Here is an 11,054-nt window from a genome sequence, read left to right on the forward strand (position 1 = left end):
CACACCATCACAGAGTGAACGCACATACACACTCCAAGGCCAATGCGGCATCACCAATTCACCTAACCAGCATGGCATTGAACTGTGGGAGGAAACCCATACAGTCATGAAGAGGACATGCAAATTCCACGCAGGGAGGACCCAAGACCCAAAGCCTACTCTACTTATTACGAGGCAGCATTGCTGCTACTGTGCCAGTTCCTCCACTTTTCACAGGGAAAATGAACAATTGGGCCACTTTAGCATAAACAAAAATAATTTTACTTTCACATTTAGGGCAGCATGGCATAATTGTGCTTGGGCTGAAATTCACAGTGAATGTATCTTTTATTTTATTATTATTATTATTATTACTGCTATATTAAGCTTTACAATGCAAACATTACCATTCAGACATCTAGTGCCACATCTTAGTCAAATCAGATATCTTTCCTTCCTTTTGAGGATTAAAAAGCAAAGAATTTTAACATAAAGTAACCACTCAATGATACTAAATATCCAAAATATTAGTAGTGGTTTTCAGATTTTTAATTAACTGAGTACAATGTTGCTAAATGTCGGAGATGGCATCTAATCCTTGTGTTCATATAGCTTTCCTCCTTTAAGTCCATTTTAGCCTCACTGTTCTAACACAGGTCAATTGGTTAGGTTATGCCACTGAGCATGATAGGCCCTTCTACTAGGTTATTTTAAAATATTTGAGAAATAAGCTACATCTCCCACTAATATGTCCATCTCCTGCATCATTTGGAAACATATTATAGTCAGCCTGTCACTTATTAAAATGGCACCAAGCTGGTGCCATTATGGATCTGGGCTATCATTAATATTGTTTGCCCCTTCTTATGGCAGATATTATGTACTTGTGGACCTGGACCAATTCACTATTTATACACCATTTGGTTTGAAGTAAAAAAAAAATAAAGACCAAAAGATGAGGTTGTAAGTACTGTACATGGAAAAACAAACTTGCAATGACTTTTGCCTGGCCTACTCTTCATAAGCAGTCTGAGGAGCTTAGCAGTCCAAGAAAACCTCAAATGGGTATGCCGGTTAACTAGAATCGAACAGATCCAGTTGGGCTGTTGTGGATATTTGATAAGTAGTGTTCCCTGGGTGTGAGTGGGACTGAGACAAGATGAAGTGCAGGAATTATATATCTCAATTATACAGTATCTCTGACAAAATGAATGAATCCAGCAGGAAGAGCTCTCACACACTGTTAGAGAAAGGAAAATATAGTCTGCCCTGTTCAGCTTGCTGTCACTGCTGTCCTATCCAGGGTGACTGGTCAATAAAAAGACTTTTGGAATAGACATTTGTGAGGGTGAAAGTCACAGGTCTAAAATATACTTTGTGGACTTAGTATGCAGCAGTTTTTTGTTTTTTTTTTATTTATTAATTTTATTACAATCAATACATAGCAATCAAGTTTTTACAAAAAAAAGAATTATGCTAAGAACAGATCGATCCCCACCCTTGAGAGAGAGAGCAAGCCAAACGGTGTAACATTTAAGGCTTGTAAAAATACCTAAATCAACAAATTCTCTGTGCTTTATAAAATCATTTCAAAATATTACTGATTAGATCCTGCCATGTTTTGAAAAAAGTCTGCACAGATCCTCTAACTGAGTATTTGATTTTTTCCAATTTTAAATAATATAACACATCAGTTTCCCACTGACTTAAAAGAGGAGAGTTTGGGTTCTTCCAGTTTATCAGAATAAGTCTGCGTGCCAACAGTGTAGTGAATGCAATCACAATTTGTTTGTCTTTCTCCACTTTAAGACCCTCTGGAAGAACCCCAAACACAGCTGTTAATGGGTTAGGAGGGATTGTGAGTCCAAGACTGTCTGAGAGGTAATTAAAAATTTTTGTCCAGAATAATGTTAATTTGGAGCAGGCCCAGAACATGTGACCTAGTGAGGCTGGGGCTTGGTTGCAACGCTCGCAGGTTGGATCATGCCCTGGAAACATTTTGAGAGTTTTAGTGAGACAGATGTGCTCGATATATAATTTTGAGTTGTATAATTGTATGCTTTGCGCATATGGAGCTTGAGTGAATTCTCTGCATTGCTACTTTCCACTCCTTTTCTGATATATTAATTGAGAGGTCATTTTCCCAGTGTCCTCTTGGATCTTTGAAAGGAAGGGATTGTAAAAGGATTTTATATATTGTAGAGATGGAGTCTAACTCCTTGAAATTGAGCAATAATTTTTCCAGCGTGGATGAGGGTGCAAGATGAGGAAAATCTGGAAGGTTCTGTTTAACAAAGTTCCTGATTTGAAGATAGTGAAAGAAATTTGTAGCTGGAATGTTAAATTTGGAATGTAATTGTTCATAGGATGCAAAGACGTTGTCTATATAAAGATCTCTAAGCAAGTTAATTCCAAATTTTTCCAGATATTAAAACTGCATATGTTTGTGAGGGTTGAAAGAGGTGGTTCTTTTGCAGGGTGCCACAGAAAGAAGCTTCTCCGTCTTAAAATGCTTTCTACATTGGTTCCAGATTCTAAGTGAGTGGAGCACAATTGGGTTATTAGTGTATTGCCGATAACGTGTGTTTATTGGAGCACAAAGCAAGGAATACAAAGAAGTACTGCAGGATTTTACTTCTATTGCGGTCCATGCCTGTGTATGTTCTTCTATTTGTGTCCAGGTTCTTATCGACTGTATATTTGCGCCCAGTAATAAAACTGGAAGTTAGGTAGAGCCATGCCGCTTCTGCCTTTTGTCTTTGTAGGGTCGCTCTTTTGATGCGTGGATGTTTAGAATTCCAAATAAATGAGGTTATTGTTGAATCTAATTGCTTAAAGAACGATTTATTAATGTATATTGGTATGTTTTGAAATAAAAAGGAGCTTAGGAAGAATATTCATCTTAACAGTGTTAATTCTTCCAGCTAGTGTGAGATGAAGGGTTGACCATCTATGCAAGTCTTGTTTAATTTTTTCCATGCAGACGACGAAATTTTGTTGATAAAGAGCTTTATGTTTACTTGTGATGTTTACCCCGAGGTATTTAAACTGTTCTGCAATGATAAAAGGAAGGGTGTCTAATCTAATATTATATGCTTGCGAATTCACCGGAAAGAGTACACTTTTATTCAGATTAATTCTGAGACCAGAGAGCTTTTGAAATTCTGTGAGTGCTGCTAAGACTGCAGGCACAGAATTTTCTGGGTCCGATATATACAGTACCATGTCATCTGCATATAATGAGATTTTCTGTTCCAGTCCTTCTCTGCTAATCCCCTTTATCTGATCAGTATTTCGACAATGTATTGCCAGTGGTTCAATGGCAATTGCAAACAGCAGTGGTGACAAAGGGCATCCTTGTCTTGTGCCACGCTCTAGTTTAAAGTAGTCTGAGCAAATGTTATTGATGCAAACTGAAGCTTCTGGGTTAGTATACAGTAATTTAATCCATGCACAAATGTTGGGCCAAACCCAAACTTCTCCAAAATAGTAAAAAGTTATTTCCATTCAATCATGTCGAATGCTTTTTCTGCATCCAATGATAATAATATTTCTGGGGTGTTTGATTTAGTTGGTGAGTATATTACATTAAACAGGCGTCGAAGATTTGAAGATAAGTGTCGGCCCCTAATAAATCCAGTTTGGTCTTGTGATATTACTGAGGGGAGCACTTTCTCCATCCTTCTAGCTATGATTTTAGAGAGTATTTTAACGTCGTTATTCAGAAGTGAAATTGGTCTGTATGATGCACATTGTAATAAGTCCTTATTTTGTTTTGGAAAGACAGTGATTAGTGCTTGGCGAAAGGTTTGTGGAAGAGATTGGTTATCTCTGGCTTCTGTAAATGTTGCTAATAGGAGGGGAGCTAGCTGAGCGGAGAATTTCTTGTAAAACTCTGCAGGGTAGCCGTCAGGGCCTGCTGCTTTTCCACCTTGGAGTGACTTTATAGCATCCAGTAATTCTGATAATGACAGAGGTTTATCGAGCTCCTCCACACTAAAAGCGCCAATTTGTGGTATCTGTAATTTATCCAGAAATGCATTAGATTGTATATTGTCTTCTTTAAACTCAGTAGTATATAGGGATTTATAGTAGTCTCTAAAAGTGTACATTATATTTTTGTGTTCGATGATTTTATCTCCGTTCGTGTTAGTAATTACCGAGATTGCGCTATGCATATCTTGCTTGTGAATTTGTTGCGCTAAAAGCTTATTAGCTTTCTCCATGTTCATAATAATGATGTCTGGATTTGTAAATTAGTTGTTCGGTTTCTTTAGTTGTCAAGAGGTTTAATTCTGAATGTAGAGCCTGCCTCCTCTTATGTAGAGTCTCGCTTGGTAGTCTGGCATGTTCTTCATCTATTTTAGTAATTTCGCTTTTATCTCTGCTACTTTCTTCGCTTGGATTTATTTCTGTGGGAAAGATATGAGATAATCTGTCCTCTTAAGAAGGCCTTAAGAGTTTCCCAGAGTATTCCTGCAGAGATCTCAGGGGATGTATTTGTCTCTAGAAAGAATTCAATTTGTTTGGATATAAATTCAGTACAATTCTCGTCAGCTAATAGAAGCGGATTGAGACGCCATCTGCGGGTGAGTGTATGGGGCTTAGTAATTTCAGCTCCAAGATCATCGGAGCATGGTCTGAAATAACAATAGCATCGTATTTACAAGATTTAATCTTAGGCAAGAAGTTATTATCTATAAAGAAGTAATCAATCCTTGAGTAGCAATGATGTACTGGTGAGTAGAAAGAATATGTTCTTGAATTTGGGTTTAAAAACCTCCAGGGATCTGATAAGTTGTGATCAGTTATAAACTTTGTAATTATCTTTGCGGTGTTAGTTGCCGTTCCCCCTGTGGAGGAAGTCTTATCTAAAAGTGGATTTAGAACACAATTAAAGTCCCCAGCCATTATAAGTTTATGAGTGTTCAGATTGGGAATGGATGCAAATAAATTTTGTATAAATTCCTTATCATCAACATTAGGTGCATAAACATTTATCAAAATCATTTTACAGTTAGATAAGTCTCCCATGACCATCACATATCTCCCTTCAGGATCCAATACTACATCTGATGCTACAAATGGTACTGTTCTATGTATGAGAATTCCCACCCCTCTAGTTTTCTTTGTAAAACTAGAATGGAACATTTGACCAGTCCAGTCTTTTTGCAGCCGGAACTGATCCTTACTTAGTAGGTGGGTTTCCTGTAAAAATACTATTTTAGCATTTAGACCTGTTAGGTGAGAAAGTACTTTCTTTCTCTTTAATTCGTGATTCAGGCCTTTAACATTCCAGCTTACGAAGTTAACTGTCCCATCATGGAGACACTGATTCTGAGTTTTTGGTGTCATATTATAGTCTTAACTGGAAGTGAAATAGTTTAGGTCTTAATTTCCTATTCCCCCAAGAGTTGTTGCCATGCAGCTTATTATTACGTTGATAGTTATAATTATAAAGATTGAGATGATAGATTAGATATAGATCAAGCCTGCTCTCTTTCTCTCTATGCAGCAGTTAAATGGAATTGTGTTCTTCCTCATAAATTCAAACCAGCTCTAACATACAGTTGCTTTGTAGCATAACTAGTAATTTCAAAGCAGTGTTTATAGTAAAACATCTAAGGTGTGTCTGACCTGGGACAAATATAATACTCCAAATATAATATTATAATTATTTTACATTGGATAGGTACAAAATGAACCTCTCTTTATAAAAACAAAAAAAAAAATTAGAATTAAAACTTTTTTGGAAGAAGTCATATTTTTAGTCAAGTTTGAAGCACCTGATATTGGCCTTGCAATGCTTATGAAAATAAGTAAAAATTTCATTGTCTTTCAACTGATGTCACTTCTGGAAAGTAGACAAGACACTGCAGTGACAAAGCTGCATGCAGAAGTATTTTCGTAAAAATTGCACCTGTGACACAAAAAAAATGACATGCAGAAGCAGAAATCTAATTTAAATAGACAGGGCGTAATGAAATACATTATACATAGGCACATTAGATTCTGACATGATGGTATTCATTTTTTCTTTTTGTATTACAGAATTCTATTGCTTGATGAAATTTAAAGAACAGTGCAGAGGCTGAATAAGCACATCTGACTCTGTCTCTGCCATTCCCCTTAAAAGATTTCTGTCATCCACATTTCAATTACATTACAGACTGTACTCATACAGCAAATCATATGAAAAAAATAAAATACTCACTGTGGCTTCTAGAGATAAACATCCACCACCGAATCCTGATGTTTCCTCAAATTCCAGTAATTTACATTCTTAAAAATTAAGTTGCCAGAGTAGCTCTTCAGAGCAATGCCACAAAGGAACCATTTTGGTTTCTAGAAGAGCCATCCATAGGAAGATTTCAGAAAGATCCTTTATTTATCTAATCCATAACAGGCTCTATAAATTGCCAATGTCACACGTGTGAGCCAGGGGATCACCATTAGGGTTCAATCAAAGTAACCAAATCAAGAGGAGGCACTGTTGCTACCTGTCTTTCTCTTTCACCTGCAGTTCCAAGAAGAAGCCCAGCGAGGAAATGTGAACCCACCATAGAATCAAGAGTAGGCTCCATCATATTAAAGGAGGTGTACCTAGAAAGAGGTGTCTCACTTTGGACCTGAAATCTCTAGCTGACATAGCTCTTGAGTTATCTGAGCCTCATACTTGTATGCTAACTGCTGTAAAGGCTGAATTAGGGAGCGGTGTATTGCTGGTTTGACTTTGTCTCGAACGAGCGGCTGCTCACAGAGTCCCGAATGAGGCACATTACCTGAATTGTAAGGGAGGGCTGTTACAGCACTATGTCCATTTGGCCCAATTCCCCAAAGATGATCCAGTTCACAGGATCCTCATTGTTGAGGACCTGAGCAGCTGGACGTTGGCCAAGGGGAGGCCAATGTAGCACCTGGCTGCGGCAGATAGATGGGGGGCGGGGGTGTTACTGGACCGTATGTCTGCCTGGGGGGTTGCCAACCAAGCTGTTTCATCATGTGATGCTTGCAGCAAAGTGCTGTAGCAGTGCGTGCTCCCTAACCTGACCTGTGCCTGCAGGCTCAAATTTTTGTTTTGTTCAAATTAAACAGGTTTGCCTGACTGGCTGCCCAACTATTACTTCAGACTCTTTGTGTTCTTTGGGTGATTACACCAAATATACTGTAGAAGATAATAGATTTGTAAAATGCAGACAGATACTTGATTTTAAAAGGACTTTTGGTTCATATAATAACTTGTACTAAACTAAAGGTTTTCTAGATCTTCTAGCATCCTGTTAGGTAGCCTACTATAAATTAAAGATTTCTGTTTTGTCCATCTATTAAGTACCTTTCCAAAAATCAGGCAAACAAGTTTGAAACTTGCATATCATACACTTACAATATACAATAATAAAGCACAATTGTATGCAGTTGAAACATATAAAATGAGCTTGAATTGTAATATATTCATGTTATTTGTTCAGTAAGAGATAAAGAATGTTAATGTTTCTGCCTAGAGCAAAAGATGCCCTGTCTGTCTGTTTAAATTTAACACAGTATGTGTGGAAAGTTTGTTTGCAGATGGCAGACATCTGTGTTAAACATAAACAAAGTATCTATCTGATATTGTGTGTTTACTGATGCATTTTACAATAGATACCAAATAGGAATGTAACTTGAAAATAAAAGATTCTGAAAGGAAATAAAAAAGAGCTGCACTGTAGAGAACAAGAACATTTAAGGCAAAATGTCAAACTTCAGTTACAAAAATGCTGCTTGAAAAACGAATCATCCTCTAATTAGCCGATTAATAAGCCCAGTTAGAGTACATGTCTAACCAAGAATACATAGTATTATCCATACGCACTGTTTGATGACACCATACTTGCCTCTTTCTAGTTAAATGCGGAGTGGTCACTCTGAGGCTAGGAATCTGCACCAGCAATAGGAAGGCTGCCAGTTGAATCTCATAAACAACTACAGCGACTACTCTGTTGGGCGCTTGAGTAAGGCCCTTAACCTGCAATTGCTTCATCCTGGGTACGACGTTAACCTGCATCCAGCTGTGTAAGCAAGACCTCCAACTTACTAGGTAAACCTGGGGGTTGGTGACAGGATTGGCACTCCAGCTTCCATAAAATACCTCACATTGTTTCAGTGTGGTGCTGAGGTGTCACCTGTTGCACTCGGGTCCCAATCCAGGTGGTGTGTTGTGCAGTGAGTGCGGCAACGCTATTTGTGCATGCGCCCAACCTCTCTCTCTGCATGATACTAGCAGAAGCTGATCTATATTAGTTTTAAGTTGTCATCATATAACACTTTATTTTACTTTCTAAGGTTTCATGATTAGAGTGCCTAAAAGTAGTTACTGAAATGCAAAACTAAAATTAGCTTATTTCCTGAATATATGATAACCTTAACCGTGTGCTAGAAGTACAAATCATGGCAGCTGAAAGACTTACTGTTGAATTGCAACCAAAGTCTGTGAAAACAGTAATTAATAAAATATTCAGTAGAAGGCTCACTGCCATATTCATTGCTGCTTGCTGACAAACATACAAGTTCAAATTTCAAGCAGGGGCCCCACCATAGTGTTAATCCTTTTCACCATTATTTGATCCGGTAGTAGGAATATACAAGGGCTGGCACTCTTAGGTAAGGATTCAAAAATAAATCTTAAAGGAATTTAATTTGTGGCAATACAGAAACAATAAAGTATTAATTACAGCCTCTTGTAACCTGAAAAATTAAAAGTGAATTTTGAAAGTCAGTTGTACATTTTTAGCTCTCCAAATGAAGCAGAAAAAGAGCTAAGCAGACTGACCCCAACATCTTTTTGAAATGCAATCATGAGTCATACTGTGTTCTGACAAGTCAAACAAGATTCTGCTTGCAACTGGGAACATTTTACAATGTGACATTTGCCGTTATTGTTCATTCTATTTCCTTTTTGGCTACCTTTCCTTTTTTGCTCAATTATTATATTACATTGGAATCTCTTTCAATGAATATATGCACTTTCTAGCAACGACTAAGTAACTAGGTATTTACAAGATTTTTTTTTTCCACTTCATATCCTTGATTTATTGTATTGGGAATGTACTATCATACGTTATCTCAGTCTCCATGGGAATTGTTTAACATCATTCACTAGATTTCTTGTATTGGGACTATACTATCAAGTGTCACAATAACAGACCACAGACATCAAAAGGGTTTGGGGCAGCCGCCTGTATATTATGCCTTGGCTGCAAATTAGTGTTTTGGTTGAGTTGTTCACAGGTTGGAGTCCAAAACAGAACTGATTTAAGAGTGCAAATATGGCTGCTTTCAAGGCAGGTACAGGTAGTGACGTCATCAAGACCTGATGTGACATCATCAATAACGCCGGAACCAGAAGTGACGTCTTCATGCCTGAAAGTGACGTCATCAATAGCGCCAGTACAGGAAGTGATGTCATCAAAGGTGCCAGAACCAGAAGTGATGTCAAAAAATGGCGCCAGGACTGCATCCAGTAGGGGTTGTTAGCTCCCTTGTTGGAATGAGTTCTTTTTTAATTGCGGCGTGTTACATAACCCAAAACTATATAGATATAATATAAAAAGGTGATACCCATCAGTTAGTGATACGGCGGTAAGAGATGACATTGGAGAAATAACTTAGCTTTCCTTAATGACGGTTTATGCTGCATAACAGACTAAGGAAGCCATGATGAGAACCCAGTTCGGAAGTGGGGGCAAAGTCTGCCATTTTCGTCGCTGCATTGGAAGGATTTTCCAGATCGGAAGACGTTATTTCCAGTCTGTCCGTTGGCTTCAAAGGTGTGCTGGGCAATGTTCCAAGGCTTTATACTCTTTCTTTATGTACAGGCCTCCGCTTAGATGAATGTCATGGTGATGAACAATTTATTTATTTCTAAAGTGTTTCTGACACATTTTTCTGCACCTTGTGCAGATGGTAGAGATTTCATTCAAAATATATTCCTAATGTGAAAACTTTAATTGTGTTTTAAATCCAGACCTGGATAGGTCTTCAGCTACAGTGGCTATAGAATATAATCCTGCAAAAATATTTACACAGTTTGTAATGGATCAGAACTTAGAACCATGACGCATTTAAATCCTAACCTTTCAGAACATTCACAAGTTCATCATTGTTACTCAAGAATTGATTATTTTTTCATAGACAATAATTTTTTGTCCATCATCAAATTGTGTAAGCATGATGCTATTGTTATCTATAATCACGCTCCTCTGATCAAGGAGCTTAACTTACTATGTCCTACACACTCATCTCGTAGCTGGCTGCTTAACCCATTGTCATTAACTGATGAGCATTGTACGGAATTCATATCCAAGAAAATTTATTATATTCTGGAGACAAATACATCCCCAGAGGACAGATTATTTTATATCTTTCTCACAAAAATACATTGGAAACCAAGCAGGTGTCTAAGTTAATCAGCAAAATTGCCACAAAAGATCTAGAATACACCAGGGGCCTTATGCATAACGGCGTGCATAGAATTCACACTAAAACATGGCGTACAGACAAAAGAGGAAATGTGTGTACGCACAAAAAATCCAGATGCGTGAATCTTTGCATAGGCTGACTTCCATGTTCTTCTGCTACATAAATCACAAAATTTACACTGAGGTAATTGTACTAATAAGTACAAACAGTTCTATAAGGAGCACTTGATGGACTGAATGAGTGTGTTTAAAGCTCTTGGGATGAAACTGTTTTTGAACCGCAATGTTCCTACAGAGAAGACTCTGAAGCATTTGTCATGTGAGAGCAGTTCAAAAAGACAGCATGGCTGAGGCAGTGTGTGCTAGATGCTGTATACCGATAATTCTCTTTCCAATTAACTGCTGTAGAGCTGTGATTCCACAGCTGAAAGAATAAAAAGAAGAAGGTGCAGTGAGAGTAACAACACTAAAACAGCTATGGTATTTGGAATAGTTTGGCCATTCCGTGGACCATTATATATTGTTACAGGTTAATTACAATCAGATGCCTTAAACTAAAAAACAATATGCAGTTAATTTCAGTGTATATGATAAAGCTTCGTCAGGGATGTGGATCTA

General features: G+C 37.6%; 1 protein-coding gene across 1 annotated transcript in view; it reads right to left on the bottom strand.

Annotated features, from left to right (window-relative positions):
* LOC120539180 overlaps positions 1-8,149 on the bottom strand; it is a 54,305-nt gene extending 46,156 nt beyond the window's left edge. Inside the window, exon 1 of the mRNA XM_039769011.1 lies at positions 8,054-8,149. Coding sequence (XP_039624945.1) covers positions 8,054-8,100 — 47 coding nt within the window. The 5' untranslated portion in view covers positions 8,101-8,149. The remainder of the gene's footprint in view (positions 1-8,053) is intronic.
* Positions 8,150-11,054: the final 2,905 nt, after the last annotated feature.

The sequence above is a fragment of the Polypterus senegalus genome, chromosome 11, assembly GCF_016835505.1.
Source record: "Polypterus senegalus isolate Bchr_013 chromosome 11, ASM1683550v1, whole genome shotgun sequence".
NCBI lineage: Eukaryota > Metazoa > Chordata > Cladistia > Polypteriformes > Polypteridae > Polypterus > Polypterus senegalus.